Source organism: Littorina saxatilis, linkage group LG1 (genome assembly GCF_037325665.1).
Source record: "Littorina saxatilis isolate snail1 linkage group LG1, US_GU_Lsax_2.0, whole genome shotgun sequence".
Taxonomy (NCBI): Eukaryota; Metazoa; Mollusca; class Gastropoda; order Littorinimorpha; family Littorinidae; genus Littorina; species Littorina saxatilis.
Genome location: NC_090245.1, coordinates 15,451,777 through 15,473,938, shown reverse-complemented (window position 1 = coordinate 15,473,938; position 22,162 = coordinate 15,451,777). Strand labels below are relative to the sequence as shown.

The 22,162-nt window shown below is 44.4% G+C and overlaps 1 protein-coding gene across 2 annotated transcripts in view; it reads right to left on the bottom strand.

Annotated features, from left to right (window-relative positions):
- LOC138962786 (T-box transcription factor TBX20-like) overlaps positions 1–22,162 on the bottom strand; it is a 61,496-nt gene that overhangs the window by 6,344 nt on the left and 32,990 nt on the right. Inside the window, exons 3-6 of one of the 2 annotated variants that reach the window (XM_070334749.1) lie at positions 12,560–12,839; positions 11,234–11,398; positions 10,826–10,911; positions 9,984–10,114 (exon numbers count right to left, since the gene is read on the bottom strand). In XM_070334749.1, the coding sequence (XP_070190850.1) occupies positions 9,984–10,114; positions 10,826–10,911; positions 11,234–11,398; positions 12,560–12,839 (662 nt within the window). The remainder of the gene's footprint in view (positions 1–9,983; positions 10,115–10,825; positions 10,912–11,233; positions 11,399–12,559; positions 12,840–22,162) is intronic. The other variant, XM_070334756.1, reaches the window with a different exon arrangement.

Here is a 22,162-nt window from a genome sequence, read left to right as displayed (position 1 = left end):
CTTATCACAAACCGATCGTGTGTCATCTGAACCGTTCGTCTCACACGCTTGAAAGCGTCTGTATCGACCCGTCTTTTCAAAATACACCAGGATCTTTTCCGAACGGATGGCAAGCATCCTCCAGCCAATGAGCGCACGTCTTTCAGTCGACATCCACTTTGCAAATGGCGGCTAAGTTCCGTATCAAAACTTGCCGCTTGCAACAGGTTTTACTCATTCAGTTGCGGACCCGCAAAGGGTGACTCATCGACTAATGAGTGTTGTGCGTTGTTAACAGCTTCGCCAGATAAAGAGGAGGTAAAAGGCTAACGAGATTTGCAAGACACTACACAGGAACAAAAGACCAAGGAGGCATCAGGCTATAAGACACTTTGCTGACAACAGATTAGTGGCTAACAAGGCAAGAAGAAAACGGAAAAATTCCCACGAGGGTTCTCAGAGAAATCCCTTATCTTCACCGGAAGAAGCTTAGCTAAGTCAACAGCTAGCAGGGCAAGAGGCGTACTTATCCTAAATTAAAGGCATCTTGACACACGACGATAACCTAAAAAGGTTCCTGCAATGTACCGATCCTGATCCTGAAGGTGTAAGTTAATGTCTCGTCGCTTTGTGAAACGTAAAGGTAGAAATAGAAGAACATTTGTTTTCTTATCAATGTTTGTAACACCTCCTGTAACCTCGCAAAACTTTTGGCTAGTGAGCTTTCTTCTCCAAATGCATCAACAGACAGTGGATGTGAGAGAGACGTACAAACCTGAACAGGATCAACAGAGTATAGAAATATTCTTTCTTTACACCCCCGGTATAGGGGTGTGTATAGGATTCGGTCGATGTGTTTGTGTGTTTGTGTGTTTGTGTTCGCATATAGATCTCAAGAATGAACGGACCGATCGTCACCAAACTTGGTGAACAGGTTCTATACATTCCTGAGACGGTCCTTACAAAAATTGGGACCAGTCAAACACACGGTTAGGGAGTTATAGGTGGATTAAAATTATACAAGGACTTATAGAGGCACATATTGGTTTAAACAAGTTTATTCAGTAAATTTCATTGGTACTATTACCGCATACATGAAATAAGGAACATGGAGCACAACAAGCTAAGCTTATGAGCGTACTCTTAAAAGCAAATGAAATTTGGCGGACGATTTTAATATAACAAATTTGAAATAATGTCAAAATAATAATGGTAAATTATGGTAGACAAACATGTAACAATAAAAGGAAAAAAAACCAACAAAAAACAACAAACAAAAAAAAACAATGCTAAACTAACAACAGTACTCACACGCGCTCGCACACTCACTCGCACACACACGCATACAATGACTTCCACATGGTTGAAAATAGAATACTACCAGAACAAGGAAATGTAAACAGTACTGCACATGGTGGATGAGATAAATGCATTCATTATTCAAAACGTTTGCTTAATAAGATAAACCTGAATAACTGGTCAAATATCAATGCATTTTCGCTGTCTGACTTGTCTCTATTGCCATACAGAAAATCATCAGCGGTTAGCAAATCATAGTTGGGCAGTGTTGACAAGGTGACTTCACGTATTTGAAGAGATAAGGGGCAATGAAAAATATAGTGCTCCGCATTTTCAACAGGATAACCACAAGTGCATGACGGGTCGGGAATTAAATGTCTGTCAAATAGATCACTATTTAGATTGCTGATCCTCAATCTCAGTCTGCAATGGATAATTTCTGATTTTCGATCAGATGTGTATCTATACGAGGGAACAACAGAATCATCAGAACTAATACGTTTTTTAAATAACCCAATAGAATCAAGTTGTTTTACAGTTTCTGGAAGCTCATTCCACAGGGAAGTCGAAGACAGAAAAAATGACTTTTTATACAATTCAGTTCGAGAGTGGGGAGTCTGTCTGTCAAGTGGTCTTCGTCTATGGTAAGGGTTCACAGAAGCAACGAGAGGAGGCAGACGTTCTAGTAAGTATGGTGGCACGCGTGCATTAACTAATTTGAAATACAAAATCAATTTGTGTCTTTTTCGCCTCTCCTTCAGTGTTGTAAATCCTGATTCATCGTACAATTTTTGGTGACTCGTGCCACGAACTGCACCTATAATGGTTCTTATGGCATCAAGATGCAAGTTTTCTAATAAAGTAGCTAATCTGTCAGAACAGTTATCCCAAATGACGTCAGAAAAATCAAAATGGGGAATAATAAAAGATTTATACATAAGTTCAAGTGCCTTTCGGCTAAGGCGATACTTATAGGACCGAAAACATGAGAGAAGAACACGTACTTTAGATATAATTGACTGAACATGTGATTCCCATTTGCAGTCGCTCTGAATCAGTACACCAAGATGTTTGTGAACGTGGTTTTCTCTCAGAACTGTTCCATCAAATACAAGAGGAAGGGTTTCAGGCATTCTATTTCCAGAAAAGGTCATCAAATCTGTTTTTAAATTATTGAAATTAACTTTCCATTTTTCCGCCCAGTGTGCAATTTTGGCTAAGTCTGCATTTAAGATCTGTGTCCGCGTGTTTGCATCATTTAGAGATAAATACAAACTGGTATCATCAGCAAAAAGTTTAATGACAGATTCGATATTAATGACAATATCGTTAATGTACACAAGGAACAACAATGGCCCCAGAACAGAACCTTGGGGAACACCTGAACAAACACGTCCGTATGTCGATTTCCTGCCTTGGATAACAACGGCTTGTAACCTGCCTGTCAAATAATCTTCAAACCATTTTAATAAAACACCTCTTATGCCTATTAAGGCACATATTAATGGTCAAAGGGAAATAACCATTCTCACTGCCACCAACTGAGAAGGTTATTTCCCTTTGACGGGGGTGTTTTTCCTACCTCGGAGGAATTTCTTGTTCTTTCTTTATTTGGTGTTTAACGTCGTTTTCAACATACAGAAATATAAGACCAGCAGAGACTTGATGACAACAATCCAACAGCCCATAAAGTCTATGGCAGCTAGAATTAAAAACTTCGTACGAGATTCATGGAAAAGTGCGTGGTTTCCAAGGGAAGACGTTTAGCAACACCCATTAAAATGCATACAGCCAAGCATTCCCATTGTTGACAATCAAGACATTTTGGATTATAAATAGCGTGGCCTTCCCAGAATGAGAGAAAGAGTAAAACAATGGTATCAGGACATGGGTAAAAAGAAACTGTTGTAAGGTCATCTTTCCCCAAAGCAAAGAAGCGGATCTCTGAGATCTCTGAGATCCGAAGCTTGTTTTTTTTCAGCTGTCAGAGAACGGTGTCTGGGTATTCATGTTGTCAATCAGTGATGCAGTTACAAACGTTAGAACAGACAATGGAGTCTTGCATTTGATGCAAGGAAAAAGGAAGTTCAGATGACGTGCAGAAATTGAAAGTTGCAAGTTTAAACTCCCTCACTTCCAATTAAAATATATGAGACCATGTCGAGCTTACTTTACACAAACTCTCTGACCTTTTGCGTTGTTTACCACGCTTCAACAACGGATGCAGACATTTCCAATGCGCTTCTTTTCAGCAGCTGCAACACACTCTACTCTGCTCGATTAATTAAGAGTCTGCGGCTGATGACTCAGCCACCGATACGTTCCTCTGTCCCAGAAGTGCAGGTTAACGAGACTTGGAAGACACTGAACAGAAAAAAGAGACCAAGAAGGCATCAGCACAACACAGACTCTGCTGACAACGGGTTCAGTGCTAAAAAGGCCAGCAGCAAAAGACGCTATCGTCGTCGACAGGTTACTGAGTCACAAGACAAGTAGAACACTGGCTGTTCAAGATTACGGCTCAAAGACAGTGCCGACGCGCCAACTCTTCGCCCGATTGTCGCTTGTGTCTGTACTGCTAACAACCTTCGCTAATGAGACTTCTTGATATATCAATGATTTGTTGGTGTGCTGCTTGCAAAGTAAAAAACAAAAAACAAAAACACACATCACTTTTCTTCACCATGATCTTATGAACCACCACATGTGATAACAGCATTTTTCCATTTGGACACATACCAAAAGACAACAGCCTGGCTGCGTTTGTGCAACCTGTACTTTTCTGCAAATTTAATTCAGCAAGTAATTCCCCTCTCTGAAGAGGAAGCGTCAAGGCTGTTGACTGCAACCCGGCTGTTGATTTTTTAATTTTTGGTATGTGTCCAAATGGAAGGATGCTCTCGTCCCATGTAAAAGCCTGCATGAACAGATCATCTCGTTCGGAAAAAGGAAACTAATAAAACCTTGTTACAAAAAAAGCCAACTTCGAATTTCCCCATGTATACTTTACCGTCAACTTTTTCGGTATGCTGCGAATTTGGTGCATATGTTGATAATGTGCTGACACAAAGAGAAAGGAGGGGGGGTCACTGCATTTTAAGGGCATTACGTTCACAGCTCTCCACATGTTGTTTCATTCTGGTGTATGTTGCAAGTAGGGGTGAATTAAAGTATTACATATTTTGTCACTGAAACTGCAGGTGTTGTTATCCAGCCAGGGATCAAGCCGGCGCATGACAGATGTAACTTCATCACGTGACTTGCACATTGTGTCGCGGATCCCCCAAGACGATACCGAGTTTACTGTACGACTAATTTACCTGCCGCTCTAGAACACCCCACCCCCTTCTCTCTCTCTCTCAATATATATATCATCCTGTGTCTGTCTGAACATTATAACGGTCAATTACTGCCATCATCTATTAACCCGTGTCTGTCTGTCTGTCTGTCTGTCTGTCTCTCTCTCTCTGTCTCTCTGTCTCTGTCTCTGTCTCTGTCTCTGTCTCTGTCTCTGTCTCTGTCTCTCTCTCTCTCTCTCTCTCTCTCTCTCTCTCTCTCAACCCGAAACCCATCCAAGAACTTTATTCTGTCTTCAATTTCCCCACTCGCACTCCTCACCCCACCCCCACCCCCAACTCTGAAATGCCTCCAACCCTGTATGCTAGGCTTCTAAGGTGTGTGTGTGGGGGGGGGGAGTTGAAATGAGTAGATTGACAGGGAAGGACTGAGAGTGTGGTATTATTGACAGCATGTAACACTGTCCGTGTGGTGACGCTGACCCAGAGACACACCAAACGCGGAGAGGAGTGCTCAACTTCAAGTGTCGGGATACACTACTGCTGTAGGTCCTGCAATCCCACCCCGGCAATACTGCACAACACAGTACACTTGATCTGCCCTACAGACTGCGCTACTGTCCTTCTGAGTTTTGCCAAGCAGTCATCTTCTGCTCCATAGGACGGGCTCGGATGGATGAGGACGAGACACTCTCAGTGCTGCCTGTATATGGAAATGCCAGCTATTTTCTAAGACTCAGTCGCCCGTGTGACAGGGTAAATCTGAGGAAAATCGCAGCGTGTGACTGCCCCATTAGGAATATTGCGACTCCTGCAAAGGGATGACTATTGCTCCAGAGCTTCAATCCATCCTACGTTTGTATCTGTAGCGTTTCTTTTTGGACGGAAACATTGTGACTTTGGGACCTGCAGATTCTTTCTGTCTTTTTTTGTGTGTGTTTTTTTTAACCAAAGATTCACACGGTATGGATACTCAAATTGCGCTGTCTGTGTGGAATAAATAGACTCTTAAGCTCAGAGCTGCTATGCTTACAAAGAAAATAATGTGATACACTGTTGATCAATGGAGATTCACATTTGCAGCACCGGCGAAGTGGCGCAGTGGTAAGACGTCGGCCTCCTAATCGGGAGGTCGTGAGTTCGAATCCCGGTCGCTGCCGCCTGGTGGGTTAAGAGTGGAGATTGTTCCGATCTCCCAGGTCAACTTATGTCCATGTCGGAGTTCGGTGGGTTATGGAAACACGAAAATACCCGACATGCCTACCCAACGAAAGCGGAGTGAAGCTGACTATGCTCTCCGAGTATAGTTTGGGGAACCCAAATGGGCAAACGAGCTCACACGTTACCAGAATTTCTGGAACGCTGAAGAAGAAGAAGCAGCACCGGGATACGCGCCTGACTGCGGCAAGAACTGCTGTCTACACCAGCGATTAAAATCAACTTTTTCTTTAACTTTTTTTTTTTTTTTTTTGGGGGGGGGGGGGGGGCTCCTGTGTTTGGAAGCACACACATTTAATACGGGACAGACCATCCGTGGAGCCATACTCGTAGGTAAAGCAGAGCGCACTTCAAGACTTGCACTCATCGGCGCCACCGCAACACGAGGGTTAGACGGGGGTCTTTTGCTGGAGTGGGGTGGGGCGTGTGCTGAAGGTGGCAGTACTAGGAGGGGTTGAGGTCACTGCTTGGCGGCATTAGGCAACGCAATCCATCCGTCTTGTCTATCTCCCCCTCTCTCGGGCCCCCGTGAGAAACAATGATACGCCAGCACACAAAAAAAAAAATACAATGTCTGATACTGACTATAAAGGTGGTCCCGGCGTGTGTGGTCCCGAACCCGGCGCCAGAGACAAGCCGCCAACGACCACACGTTGGTGTAAAGAAGCAAGCACAGAGCTATAATGTAAAGTGCGCTATCGGACTTATCGGACCACGCTTTGCCTGGCGTAACACACACATCACCTCTGTGTGACCGGCCTCTCAGTAGCGCGACACCACCACGACCGGAGCCAAACCCCCATCCCCCCCCCCCCCCCCCCCCCCCCCCAAGTCTCAATCAGTACTCTTCCTCCTCTATACGGCACAGCATCTTGTCTGCTGTTGCCGCACGTACATCGCGGAGCCGTGACGGAAGGGAGAGAGACGGAGACGGAGTGAGTGGCGCCCTCTAGTGGGTGCGATACCTGACTTATCGGTCTTGGCTCCATCTCTGCGGAACAAGAGGATCTCGCATTCCTCGGTTCTCACCGTATACATACATACGCACTTCCCCCCCAGTGCTCGGGCCTGTCTTCCTCTGTTCTCCAACATGCTTCTCACTATCTTCCATTCTTCTCTGTTCTTCGTGTGCTTCTCACTTATCTCCGTCAGAGACAGGAAAACAACACTACATACAGCGCGCGTCTCTCTCGCTATGCCTTGTCTTCGGAGATCGTAGCCAGACACGACTTACGGACGAACACTCAATGAAGTCGCCCACTATCGTTACTGACGTAGATCTAGACCTTCCCTGTGGATACAGGGGTACCATGTTGCATGTTGTCGTGCCACCATGGAGCTCTCAACTCTCCACTACAATGTAACAGTGTGGAACTCTCTGTCTCTGTCTCTGTCTCTGTCTCTGTCGCTCTCTCTCTATTTTGATTTGTTTTCAATTGTGTGTTTGTGCGTCTAAAGACGGATTGTAAGAAAAGGCCTAGCCTTAAATCTTGATCCTTGTAAAATAAAGTTCAGTTCAGTAGGGTATGGATTCCAAAAGGGTCTAAGAGTAATCTATTTTGTATCTGCACAGAAAAGGATCTCAGAATAATCTTTTTTGCAACTGTGAAGGAAATGAGCAAATCCTTATCTCTGTCGTATCTACGCGGGAATGGATCTAAAGCTGCACCCCCCTCCTACTGCATTTATAAACCCCAAATCCTATTCCTCTCCCATCCTCTTCAATGCACCGCCCCTCCCCCCACCCCCACCCCCCGCGATGTCCTGGCATCTATTTTCTTTTTAGCGGAGCGAGGTGTAAGCTTGGTGACTTGTAAAGAACACTGGATCGCCTGCCAGCATTTGAGGCCTGCGTGACGGACCACCACAACGCGCTGCTCGACTCTCTGCTCTCTTCCAACACCTAGCGCAGAGGTGGAAAAGTGCCAAACGCAAATCATCTCACCGACACGCAGGAGGTTAAGCAGTTCACGTCATATCGGGTCACGTGTAATATCATGTGATATCCGGGTTTGTTGCACCGGCCGCACGCACGCATGCACAAATTACGGAAGCAGCGAAGCGGAAGGAGAGGCAGAGGGAGGAGGAAAGACCGCAACGCTCTAAACAGAACGGCCCTTTACATCTATGAAACACACACAAAATCTTAGGCTGCTACTTTCAACACTTCAACAATTCTGTACAGACTCGTTCTGAAACAGTGCACATGTGCGAAGATAGCTTCCAAAGCCGTTTACATGGTTGGTCAAGGTGTCACGTGATTTTTGCTTGAAGACTGAATCCAACTTGACTATGGCGCAACCCTATTTAGAAGACTGTATTTTGGACTTCAAAAGAGAGGATCCCGAGATGACACATCCAGTTAATTCTGCGTGTTTTGATAAAGGCATAGACATTGACGAAAATCTCGTTTACTCAATAAATAGATGGTAGCAGCTCGGATATTCCTTACCGACGTTTGAATTGGCCAATATGGATTTAAATCGACGGACAGGCGAGAAGGGTGCGTGATTATGTTCTTGTTGGGGTTTTCCAGTGCACACTTCCGGTGGGTTGGTTTCCTTTGTTGAAAAGTCCTCAACTCTTTATAAAAAAAAAATTTAAGCGTCCCAAAATCGAAGCCTTGGTCTAAATAGTAGGGAGGGAAAGAAAGGACGGAGGGAAAAGAGAGAGAGAGAGAGGGAGGGAAACTAATGCACGACAAAAAGAGCTACCAAGGTCTGTCAGGGATGGTGTGTGAGGTAAGGTAAGAGGTGCGGCCGCCAACAGGCCCGTCGAGGCGTAAAGCCGGCAGCCGCGGGGTGAGCGCGCTGAACGGAGCGGTACCTTCAAGACACGCAATGCGGCCATTAACCACGTCAAGCAACGGCCCTGGCACCCTTCAAGCGCCCCATCGTCAACCACCCGTGCAGCTCCGAGGTCACACACACCCTTTCCTGTGCCACCCCAGGTCCCACCCGAGCTCTCACAGTGGTCCTACAGTGGGACCCCCCTTTCAAAACCTCTACAAATCTGATCAAATCACACCCTGAAAAGGAAGAAGTTTTTGAAAAGGAGCCGAATTTACGGTGGTTATAAACCGAAAATCTGAGGAAGCAAGATCTTAAAGGGAGGGGGGAGGGGGGAGGGGGAGGGGGGGGGAGAGTCTTAAATCGGGGGGTCTTGAAGAGGGGGAGGAGGGAGGGAGGGGGGGGTCCAGTGATCTTGGCGTACCCGATCTCACATTGTAGTCCTTCCTTGCCCCAGTTCACCCCGAAGCCACCCGATCAACCAGGAAAACCTTCCACCCGTTCCTCGTAAGCACGGAACTCTTTTCAACGGCTAGCGTGCTGGCGTGCCTTTTTGGCTCGGTGTTTTTATCAAAGCACCAGGAAAACTACAAACACTTTGCTGTTTTATTCAACTAATCTAGCTTGTAATGTCACCTTTGCCCGAATCTTTACGGCTGATCAGGCGCTAACCTGACGATTGACTAACCCCTGTTGGTGGAAGGTGAGTCGCTTCAGATCTATTACCGCCGCGCCTGTGTAAAGTTGCTAAAATGATATTTTATTTGTCTGGAGGCTACTGAATTTCTTGCATTCAGAACCTGCCCAGAAATGTTCTCTGGAAAATGTGTGTTGCTTTGCTTGAAAGAGATTGCAGATCTCGGCGGTAATTGTCTTCAGTCAAAGCTTACGACTAACACGTTTTACCACTGTTGAGATTAAGAGAAACTGCCTTAACGCAATTTGTTTGTGTTTTTGTTGTTGCTGAAGTATGATGTCAACGTTGGTTAGTATTTGAAAAAGTACTAACGTCGTTTGACTTTCTAGAAGTCACCTAACTGCAAGTATTTTAGTATTTTACCAGCATTGACTACTACCATCACCACCATCAACATCAACAATACGACCACCACCACCACCAACAACAACAACAACAACATAAACATAAACATAAACAACAACAATAACAACAACAACAACAACAACAACAACAACCTACCTCACAAACAAATATTTGAAACAAGGACCGTACACTCCACAAATCTAAGAACAAAACGTCAGACCATACTATCTCACTTTTGGACAAGAGGCAGCCAACAACAGAATCCAAGAACAAAACATCAGACCATTATATCTCACTTTTGTACAAAAAGTAGCCTACATAATCTAAGAACAAAATATCAAACGAGTGTCCGAGTCTTACCTTTGGACAAGAAGTATTCCCTGTGCTTGAGGAGATCCATGGTACCTTCAGGGTCCATAGGGTCAGGGAAGCCTCGCAACGGGCCCCGAGCAAAGGCCGCGTGCTGGCTCAACAACGACTCCATACTCTCCCTGCACGGCAATGAACGAATGAGTGAATTAATGAGTGATCAATCACGAAGCAGTAAATCAATTACTCAATAAATCATCAATCAATCATTCAATGAATCGAACAACCAAGTAATCAATCAATCAATTTTAAAAGCAATTTTGCAGAAAATAAGCTCTTGCTTGACTTTGTTCCCTACTGGTTTGTTCGGTTTTATTTCCTTATAATTAACCGGAATACAATCTTAATCAATCAATCAATCAATCAATCAATCAATCAATCAATCAATCAATCAATCAATCAATCATTCAATCAATCAATTAATCAATCAATCAATCAAATAATTTTCAGTGCAAGCAGCGTCAGCTTCTTCTTCTCCTTCTTCACATCGCCAATAATCAAGATCGGAAGTGCATTTGAATCAGATGGCAGCATCAGCATTTCCAGAAAGATAGTAATCCTTTCTGTCTTCAAAACACCATCTTTCTTCATGATTTAGCTGGCGTGGTTGTTGTCTTTTTAATCATAACAGGTGTCCAATCAAAATTCGTGAAAATCTGTGTCACACAATCTGACGTAAGACATAAAACGGAAATATTGAAGTCTCACTAAAAGCATCTGCTCCTACAACAAATCCCTCTTCAGATGAACTGAGCTAAGAGACTATGAAAAGGATCAACCATTCTTACTACACGAAATTAATTAATTAATTAAAAGGGGAAGATTATACTCACATTCCGCATCTCTCGTACTCTGTGAGCCTGGTGGAGTCCCTGAAACCCTTGGCGAAGGGGTTGCTGTCTATCTTCAGCTTGGTGATCTGCACGTGAAAAAGGATGTTTTGTCAGCACAATCAGGTCACAGTGCATGCAACTGTTTTGGTTATAGACACACACACACATACACACACACACGCACGCACGCGCGCACGCACACACACACACACACACACACACACACACACACACACACACTCTCTCTCTCTCTCTCTCTCTCTCTCTCTCTCTCTCTCTCTCTCTCTCTCTCTCTCTCCGTGTTGAAAGATTCACGTGCATACAAGCACAACAACAACAAAACACGAAAAAAAAAAAAATTAAAATAAAAAAAATCAAGAAGACATCCAAAAAGAGACCAAAACTGACCAGCTGGTTCTGATAGGCAGTGACAGCGATGAAGACACACTCGGGGAAGACGAAGGTCCGGTGTAACTCGTCCTCCAGGCGACTGGGACCCTGGTTGGGCGTTGACTCTCGCTTCTTCACGATGTGGATGCGGGGCTGGTACTTGTGCATCGAGTTCAGGATGATCTGCAACACACAGGCACAGCAATCATTACCTGAGAGCAACTGAGAGAGCATCTTATGGATTTGATTTGTCTGTGAAGGTGGCAGAGGGGCGGGTGGGATTTGTGAGCGCGAGAGAAAGCAGAGTGCAGTGTGCGACATACCGATGCCATCGTGGAGTTTTGACATAACTCGATTGTTGGCGATGATGATGATTTTGAGCTTTAGACTAAGTAAATCATTCTCCGTGAATAATATTCTCTTTAAATACGATTGACAATGCTTGATTTAACATTCCGGCTTTTATTTTTCTAGCCATACCGGGAACGAATATAAACATAATACAGAATAATCAGTTTTGTCCTTCTGAAAAGCTGTTTACGAGTTACGCCAAAATTCCACGACGACGTCGATACTGTGAATTCTTGTGCTGAATTTATTCTGTAAGTGACACCTATGTCAATGTACAAAATTAATTTAGAAAAAAATGTTCGCTCTGGACAGGAATTCTCCAGGCTTTAGATTTTGGTATGTGCCCATGAGGAAGTAAGTTCTTGTCCGAAGTAAAAGCCTGGACGATTATTTGGTGTTTGCTTGAAAACCGTGTGCTAGGGCCCTGTTGAAATGTCTCAAGTAAGAAAGATAGAACGACTATTTTATTTGCATGTTACCAAGCGTCCTTTGCTCTACTTCCTGATAGTAAACACTCATTTCGTCAAAAGCACACAAACAAACACACCAAAAAACAAAACAAAAAACTCCATTAGATATGCCCCTTATTCTCACATTCTGTGTTTCTTCATTTCAGTGTATGTATTTAAATTGTTGTCGTTGATTTGTTTTCTGGGTGGGTGTGTGTGTGTGTGTGTGTGTGTGTGTGTGTGTGTGTGTGTGTGTGTGTGTGTGTGTGTGTGTGTGTGTGTGTGTGTGTGTGTGTTGGGTGTGCTTGGCTGGTGTGAATGTTTCTAAACCGTAATTGTCACAACGAATTCCCAACCTCGGGCAATACAAACAATATTCTGCACTATGTCATTTATGTGCTATGAATGTTTAGATTCATTGAATCAATATAAATGAACATAAAACCCTGTTACTGATTTTACTTGAAGAAGCATTTTCCACGTCTTAACCGAGTGACAGAATAGTTAACACAAAAAAGAAAGGTACCTAAGAGTGAGCACTTACACCTACTTGTCCACTCTTGTCCAGCAGGTTGTTGGTCAGCTTGAGCTTCTCGAAGGACACGGTCTGTCTGGACAGCTGCTCGCCGGTCAGCGGGGAGTCGTGGTGCTGGTGGAGGCGGGCGGCCAGAGGGGGGTCAGCCTTGCCGGCCACCAGCCAGGATGACCGGTGGTAGGCGTAGCGGTACCTCTTCTGGTCAACACCCACCACGTCCAGCAGCACGTAGTAGCGACTGTCCGGCTCCAGGCCGGTGAAGGAAACGCGTAGCGTGGGGAACATGCGTCTGAAACAATAGAGGAGACTGTGGTGAATATATTTCTTTATACAGCAGTACCATGAGAGGACACCTCCCTTAAAAGGACACCTTCTCTTGTCCCTTGTTATATCATCTCTACCAAAGTATACCTGTCATGAAAGGCCACCTGCAATGTAGGGACACTTTTGGCCGGTCCCAAGGGTGTCCTTTCATCACAGGTACCACTGTACCACCATATGTGGTGAATAGACAGAGAGGAGACTGTTCTGAATATATTTGTCGATACCAGACACCATATGGGGTGAATAGACAGAGAGGAGTTGAATCGGGAACATGCGTCTGAAATAATAGATAGAGAGGAGGCTGTTCTGAATATATTTGTTTAGAACACCCTATTGAGCAACATTCTCAACACAGGGGCAGGTACTCTTTAAGTCGGAAACATGCGTCTGAAACAGTAGATAGAAAGGATATATTTGTTTATAACGCCATAATTATGGTGGGAAACCTCCTTAACAAAGGATCAGGTACTGGTTCTGTTGAAAACATGCGTCATAAAAATGCCAAGACAGAAAAAGAGAGAGAGAGAGATAGAGAGAGATAGAGAGAGAGAGATAGAGAGAGAGAGACAGAGAGAGACAGAGAAAGAGAGATAGAGAGAGAGAGATAGAGAGAGAGAGAGACAGTGAGAGACAGAGACAGATAGAGAGAGACAGAGACAGAGAGATAGAGAGAGAGAGATAGAGAGAGAGAGAGAGAGAGACTGAGAGAGAGCTACAGAGACAGAGACAAAGAGAGAGCTAGAGAGACAGAGACAGAAAGAGATTGGCAGAAAAAGGCTAACACAAACAAGAGACTAAAGACAGACAAAAAGGGAAGAAGAGGACAAAGCAGGGAGATGAATCATGGCGTGAAATACCGACAGAAAAAGAAAGACAAAATAACAGGGGGAAAACGCAGCAATAATATACAACAAGGGAAAAAGAAGACAATAAATATAAGACAGGGAGAGAAAAATCATGACTTAGCCCAAAATACAAACAGAAACAGACAGACTGACGGAAGAAAAACATCCACAAACACAGAGACAGAAAGCTGCGAGGGAACAAGAAGAAGAAGAACAAGAAGAAGAAGAAGAAGAAGAAGAAGAAGAAGAAGAAGGAGGAGGAGAAGGAAGACAAAGCGGGGCCAGGGGGAGGTAATGGCACAATTACACCGAGCGAGGCAAAGGGCGCGCGGCCTGACGGTGCCAGGACCGGGGGGTCAATGGCGGCTTGTGTCCAATAAACGGTTATCGCGCCCCGTCTGCATGACGTATGACGCGCCTGCCTGATGTCTATGAGCTGCTCGCAGTCACTCCCCCAGTCCTGGGGACATGTGCACCACGGCGATCGCAGCTCGCCAGCCAAATATATTCTTTTGCAAGATACCGATTCGCACAGCTCGCCAGCCAAATATATCCTTTTGCACCATACCGATTTGCACAGCTCGCCAGCCAAATATATCCTTACCGATTCGCACAGCTCGCCAGCCAAATATATCCTTTTGCACCTAACCGATTCGCACAGCTCGCCAGCCAAATATATCCTTTTGCACCATACCGATTCGCACAGCTCGCCAGCCAAATATAAATATTCTTCTTTTCAAGTTCTTTGTCATCGTCTTATTTTACACAGTTTTTAAGAGCATAGTTAAAAGCTTAGCTTGTTGAATCTATTGATTTAATAGCAAGTATATGCGGTATTGTTCAAAATATTTTAATAAAGCCGTTTAAACCAAATGTTTCCGGGCCCGTTTAACACACTCTCTCCTCGTTTCTGCTTCCAGCAAGTTCTTTCCTGCTGCATTTCCTGTCCTACGCTAGTCGCAGTCATGGCCATGTGCCAGGAACTTTGGCTACAACGTCACATTTAGCCCGCAAGCAAAAATGTCCTGTCCTCTTCACATACTCCGCTCGTTTCTTTCTTTGGCACGTTTTTGTTTTGTTTTGTTTTTTTGCCATTGCTGTCCAGAGGTCACGGCGAGGTCCCCACACAGTATAGGAACTATAGCTTGCTTGGCTTCAGGGAAGCACTGGAAAGACAACCGGACCAGAACTTCTCAACTAATTTCTATGATGGTTAAGATGATAACGTGTTTCTTCTTGAAGGTTTCAACGAAAAAATGACAAGACAACCGGACTCGAACTTTTCCAGAAATGTCTAAGATGGTGCAGATGATGACGTGTTTCTTCTTGTTCTCGTTCTTATGATGGCCTGAAAAGTCATTCTGAGCGGAAGCCATTTAGTCAGGCTGGTACTGGTCTCCTTATTACAAACTTGGCTTGACTGCAGGACGGCAACCGAACCGGGGATGTTCCCAGAACTGTGTTGACGTTTCCAATTTTCTTGTTGAGCACATGGGACAGGACGCGGAGCGCGGCAGACACAAGTAGATGGCGCGATAGCACGTGATCAACTCTCTCGCCGCGGCCATCTTGGCGGCTCAATATGGCCCCCAGAAAATTGCCCCCGCTCTCTTGCCAGCCGGACCAGGGCCGTGCGACATGATAACCACATGACGGATGGGGCCTCGCTGACAGACTGTCCCGGCAAAAACATTCTCTAAGGACGACATGCTCGCCACCGGCATTGCCGAAGAGGGAATGCTCCAACGTGAAGGGAGACAGGAAAGGGAAAAGAAATTGGACCACTGCCTGGGATTGTAAAACAAGCGATACCATCTGATGATGAGAAAAACAATATAGTTTACAAGTAGTTTCCCGACTTCATGGTGATTGCATAGCGACAGGGACTTGATGGTATTGTAGTTTGTGGGGTGATGGGACTGAGAAGGAGAAACCGTGTTAAAAGAAAGAGGGCAACGCAAAAGTGTCTTCGTAGCACTAAAACAAATGTGGAGGTTCATAAAAGGTCAACAACAAACGAATTTCAAAGAAATGTCCAAACCTTCAAGAGTGCAAACAGCTTGACTGGTAATTGAATAACTACGGGGAGCAACAAACATTTGCAAAGACATAAAATCAATACAAACATGGACTGAGCAGTTCCCAAGACACCAATTTTTGTTTCATCAAAAGCCCAATCAAGCTACCAAAATGATACCCATCAATAACCCATTCATCTCTCTCGCCCACTGCACAAATCAATCAATCAATCAATCAATGAGTCTTATATCGCGCATATTCCGTGGGTACAGTTCTAGGCGCTCTGCAGTGATGCCGTGTGAGATGAAATTTTATACGGCCAGTAGATTGCAGCCATTTCGGCGCATATTTACCTTTCACGGCCTATTATTCCAAGTCACACGGGTATAGGTAGACAATTATTAACTGTGCCTAAGCAATTTTGCCAGGAAAGACCCTTTTGTCAATCGTGGGATCTTTAACGTGCACACCCAATGTAGTGTACACGGGGGGAGGTTCGGACACCGAAGAGAGTCTGCACACAAAGTTGACTCTGTGAAATAAATTTCCGCCGAACCTGGGATCGAACTCACGCTGACAGCGGCCAACTGAAAACAAATCCAGCGCGCTACCAACTGAGCTATATCCCCGGCCCAAAAGGAAAGTGTACAGATGATGTGAAACCATCAAAAAGAATGCTACAATGAATATCCGAAATATTTCTTTCACAAACCCCCTTGTTATAATCTGAATGTTTTTGAGGATGAAAAGTTCCTTGTTTGTTCAAAGCTTCCTTTTGCCTAAGGCGCCAGGGGACAAGTTCCAGGTTTTGCTACCACTCCCAATTGTCTATATCTAAATCTCTTACGTGTCTTAATTGTTTGCTCTGATATGATTGCAATCATTTTTTTACTCAAAATGCTTAACTCTGTCTGATGTCTATTTGCTACTAATACGCAAACATTAACAGATATAAAGCTGTGGTGTCCTGCAAGGATACATTATACACAAACAGCAGTGCAACTCGTGCTATGAACTGAAATGAATCGATTTTCTTACACTAAGAAACGTGTTAAAATATGTTTCGTGTGATGATCTGTGTGAAGCTGTAGTTGAGGCCTTTCTAATTCTATAGAGCACTTTCTATTGTAGACTGACTGACGAATGAAATTGGACGTCCTCGTAAGTAATACTGACCTACCTGGAACAATACTGGTTTACTCCTATACTGAGTTGCTATAAGTCTGTCTGGCACAGTTGTTACTGTTTATAAAGGAATGTCACATACAGTTAAAGGTACTGGTTCTGGAGAGAAGCAATGTGACCGACATAATCATTCAACAAGCAATTTTGAATAACAGTGACATCAACGACGACGACAACGACAACGACCTTGAGAGTAACACCAAGTTAAAGGGCAACAAGATAATCACTATACAAGAGCATCACCAGAAACATACAGTTTCGATGTGCTGTGGCATGGATGTTTGTGGGCAGGAAACAACTATTTCATTGAAAAGGATGCTAAAGCCAGGAATTAGAAAGAGAGAGAAAAATGTGTGTAGGGAGGGGGGAGGCATGGGGGTGCCTGTTGGAGAGAAAAAAAGAAGGGGGGTGGAGAAAGAGGAAGGGGGGTGGAAGAGGAAGGGGGAAGGAGAAAGAGGAAGGGGGGTGGGGCGGAGAGAGAGAGAGAGAGAGAGATAGAGAGAGAGAGAGAGAGAGAGAGAGAGAGAGAAAGAGAGAGAGATAGAGGACGGTCCCCCAGGGGCCTACATCCGCTTGGCAGGGTGTGTGTGTCCGTGCGGCGCAGACCTGCGGCCATCAAAGTGTTAGCATCTCGCGCCTCGCCCGACACCCCGCCCGTGGGTCTCCGCCCAGCGATATGATGATGTTGCCATGACGACCACGCTCATTAGCACGAGCAGCTCCCCGATAGGACACAGTAAGACAGCGGAAGACAAGCTGGGAGTAAGACAAGAGAGGAAACGGCGCGTCCCCAAAGGATAGATTTGCGGGCTTTGTTTTATCCGCCTGATGCTCAAGTGACGCTCCTATTAACGCTCTTATCAGAGTTTCGGGGGAAATGTCAATTCCCAATTCTCGCCTCTATGCACTCTGACCCTTTTGCCACGCTCGGTGAGGGTAACGGCTGAAGTAACGGAAACGGGGTGTCTGTGTGTGTGTATTCTGGTAATCATAGCAGTTCTATATGCAGCGTGAATGCAAGAGGACAGAAAGGAAGAAAGAAAGAAAGAAAGACAAGAAAGAAAGAAAGAAAGACAGAAAGACAGAAAGACAGAAAGACAGAAAGAAAGAAGGAAAGACAAAATAAATGGATGAATGAAAGAAAGAATGGAAAAACTTCATGTTCTAACAGATTGGAACAGAACAATTGAATAAATAGTGTGTCGTAGTGTTAAAGGCACAGTGCAGCTCACAGCTTTCGTTTTGCGTTTTTGTTGAAGCTGAGTGCATTTACAGTTCAAAAATTCCCCTATGGTAGTAAAACAAACCCAAAACTACCCAACGACGACATCTGTGAAGCTCGACAGTTTCTTGTTCACGCGAGTGCATAAATTAACCTAGTTATTACGTGGTGTTTGGTCGGAGTTCGATTCAACTGAGTGATTCCGGCCTCCATTTTGTTTTACACAAACTTATGATGACGTCTGACATAGTTTGCTAGTGACGTGTCTTTTTGTGCATGATGTGGTGATCTACCTGATCTAAATTTAGATCCGAAAATAGGCCAAGACCAGCCGGGTCCGAGTACGAAATTAATTCGTAAAAAAATCGCAGTTCTTGACTCTTTGGGTGCAAGTCAATGAAACTTGGTAGTTCTTCTAACGGATAGCTGCCTGAGGTATGACTAAAAGCCCCAGGGGCTCCGTGTACCTGGATTTGACAAGTTCAGTACCTTTAAGTCAGTCGAGGGACACTTTAAAACTCATGCAGCGACGCATTAGGCTCAGAGGCAATGATCAACAATGATAATGATTTTCAAAGTTCCGCATTGTAAGCCACCATTTCAGTCTCTAAAATAACCACTCTCCCCTGGACTGGACGTTAGTTGGTAAAACACTAGAATTTAGTTACATAATTTCTTCTCGGGCTCAAAGTTAATGCAAAGCTTCTTGAGTTTGTACATGTATACTATATTTCACAAAGTTCCAAGCGTGTAACTTTATTCACATTTCTCAGCTGGAGAGAGGAGGCACAATATAGACATTACACCTTTAAGATTGTTACAATATAAATACCTGCACCAGGCATCACTCATCCGACAGTCTTCCAAAATTAGATTTCCTCAAAACTGGACTTCAACCTTGCCCAAGTTTCCGACATAAATATTGGCAAAAATTCGAATTAGCTGAAAGTGCATACGTTTTGGACATCGGTACAAATTGAAAAAGAACCATCTACCCATGCAGTACAAATATTTTAAGCAGCTGTCTAGTATAGTTTTAATACCATACTGTACCCAACCTTGTGTCATTTTGATGTCATTTATGCCTGAATTTAGGTATGCGGATTGAAACTAGCAGTCAGGCTTTTGGTACAAAATTTCAAGAGAATCTAACGGATGTGTGGTTACTTACATGACAGCAATGTTTTTCAATGCTCAAAGAAAAAATAGGTAGCGCCTTTAACATTATTAGGGGCTATGTGAAATTTTCTATTTACCTTGCAGTATTTAGTGTACCTTGACTTTAGTAAATCAATCAATCAATCAATGAGTCTTATATCGCGCATATTCCGTGGGTACAGCACGGTTCTAGGCGCTCTGCAGTGATGCCGTGTGAGATGAAATTTTATACGGCCAGTAGATTGCAGCCATGTCGGCGCATATTTACCTTTCACGGCCTTATTCCAAGTCACACGGGTATGGTAGACAATTATTAACTGTGCCTAAGCAATTTTGCCAGGAAAGACCCTTTTGTCAATCGTGGGATCTTTAACGTGCACACCCAATGTAGTATACACGGGGGGTGGTTCGGACACCGAAGAGAGTCTGCACACAAAGTTGACTCTGTGAAATAAATTTCCGCCGAACCTGGGATCGAACTCGCGCTGACAGCGGCCAACTGAATACAAATCCAGCGCGCTACCAACTGAGCTATATCCCCGCCCCGGGGTAAACTTCCTTTGGAATTCGCAAAAGCTTTGTCACTTCGTCTAGTAACTGTAATTTCCATGCACTGATACAGATAGCACACCTGTGCACTTTAGTTTATTAAATTGCAACGCCGCACCATAAAAGCGGAGTCACAACACACAAACTGTAACTGTAAAAGATCAAGTTCTCAGTCATTGATTTTTGGGTAAATGTTGACGATAGTATGGAGTTTTGGGAGTTTTTCTTTGTTTTATTATCAATCAATCAATCAATAGGACGCTTATATCGCGCATATTCCGTGGGTACAGTTCTAGGCGCTCTGCAATGATGCCGTGTGAGATGAAATTTCATACGGCCAGTAGATTGCAGCCATTTCGGCGCATATATATCTACCTTTCACGGCCTATTATTCCAAGTCACACGGGTATAGGTAGACAATTATTAACTGTGCCTAAGTAATTTTGCCAGGAAAGACCCTTTTGTCAATCGTGGGATCTTTAACGTGCACACCCCAATGTAGTGTACACGGGGGGTGTTCGGACACCGAAGAGAGTCTGCACACAAAGTTGACTCTGAGAAATAAATTTCCGCCGAACGTGGGTTTGAACTCACGCTGACAGCGGCCAACTGAATACAAATCCAGCGCGCTACCAACTGAGCTATGTCCCCGCCCCATTATAGATTCAGATGCTGAAAAAATGAGAAGAGAGCGCAATGGCAAATTTCGGACTTTTGATTTAATAACCCATACCATGTTTTAACGTCTCCCAGATCAACCAACAATGACTAATGATTCTGAATTATACACACTTGAAGGGAAAATAAACAACGTTTAAGGTGATTAATTTTGTTTTGTCATTCGTTCATTAATATAAATATGGTAGCAAGAGAAACACGCTGTATATACTATCTTTTGCTGGAGAGCATTATAACTTTAAACACAAAATAAAGACGTCTCTGTGACAATACTGACAGCTTTCAAGGTGTGAGTGCAGCGTGCATTGTGCAAGGCAGGTGTTAAGGGCAGGTAACACGATCTTCACTACCTCACCCCGCCCTGACCCAAGTTTCGCCCGTCTAAATCGGCCTTAAGTCGACATAATCGGCCTGCGCGTTCCCGCAACAATACCGCGACGAGTCAAAACCAAAGGACGAAAGATTTTCTCCTGTGCTGAAGCGAAACCAGAGTAGTCAAAAGCAAATGGCAAAAGATTTTCACGTATGCTTAGGAGTAACCAGAGTAGTAAAAACGAATAAGGCAAAAGATTTTCTCGCGTGCTAAACAGAAACAAGAGTACATTGGACCCCCTCCCCCCACCCGCTAACCCGCCAACCCGCCTCCCCCACCCCGCCGATTTAGGACCCCCCCCCCCCCCCCCTACTCTCCTTTGTGGCCCTTATATTCACATTTCCAGTCCATAATTTCAATGAATTTATCTCTATTTAAAAACAAAAACTCACACCCTTTTAAAACCTGATCATAGCTTCCTCGCAGTTTTTGGAGGTCCTCAAAACGGGGTACCACTGTAATACAAACTACGGAGAAACTGTCTCCCTTTTATTTACCTCCAGGCTCAGGCTTCCGTCCACTTGAGAGCGGCAGCGAAGACTAGCGAGGATCTATGGCGGAGAATTTATGTGCGGCGTTTTCTGTAATCGCGGCCATAACTTTGTCACACGTAGAAATGAAGCTCGACTTAAATTTCAAGGTGAAGATTGCCAAGGTTATAATTATCGTGTCGACTCGAGTCCCTCCTGGCAGTGTTTATGCGGCGAGGGGCTTCAGGGTTCAGCGGAAAAGAGTAGGGGAGTCAGTGTGTCTTGTCAGAGCAGTGGGTCGCGCCGTTTTGAGTCCATCTCCCCTACTGAGAGTTTGAGAGGAGACAGAGAAGTCGGTATCTGTCAAAACAGTGGATTGCGCCGTTTTGGGTCCATCTCCCCTACTGAGTGTTTCAGAGGAGACAGAGAAGTCGGTATCTGTCAAAACAGTGGATTGCGCCGTTTTGGGTCCATTTCCCCTACTGAGTGTTTCAGAGGAGACAGAGAAGTCAGTATCTGTCAAAACAATGGATTGCGCCGTTTTGGGTCCATCTCCCCTACTGAGTGTTTCAGAGGAGACAGAGAAGTCGGTATCTGTCAAAACAGTGGATTGCGCCGTTTTGGGTCCATTTCCCCTACTGAGTATTTGAGAGGGGGACAGGGAAGTCGGTATCTGTCAATGGATCACGTCGTCGTGGGTCCATTTCCCCTACTGAGTGTTTGAGAGGGGGCAGGGAAGTCGGCATCTTGTCAACTCCTTCAGTGGCTCATATACCGTTTTTGACCCAT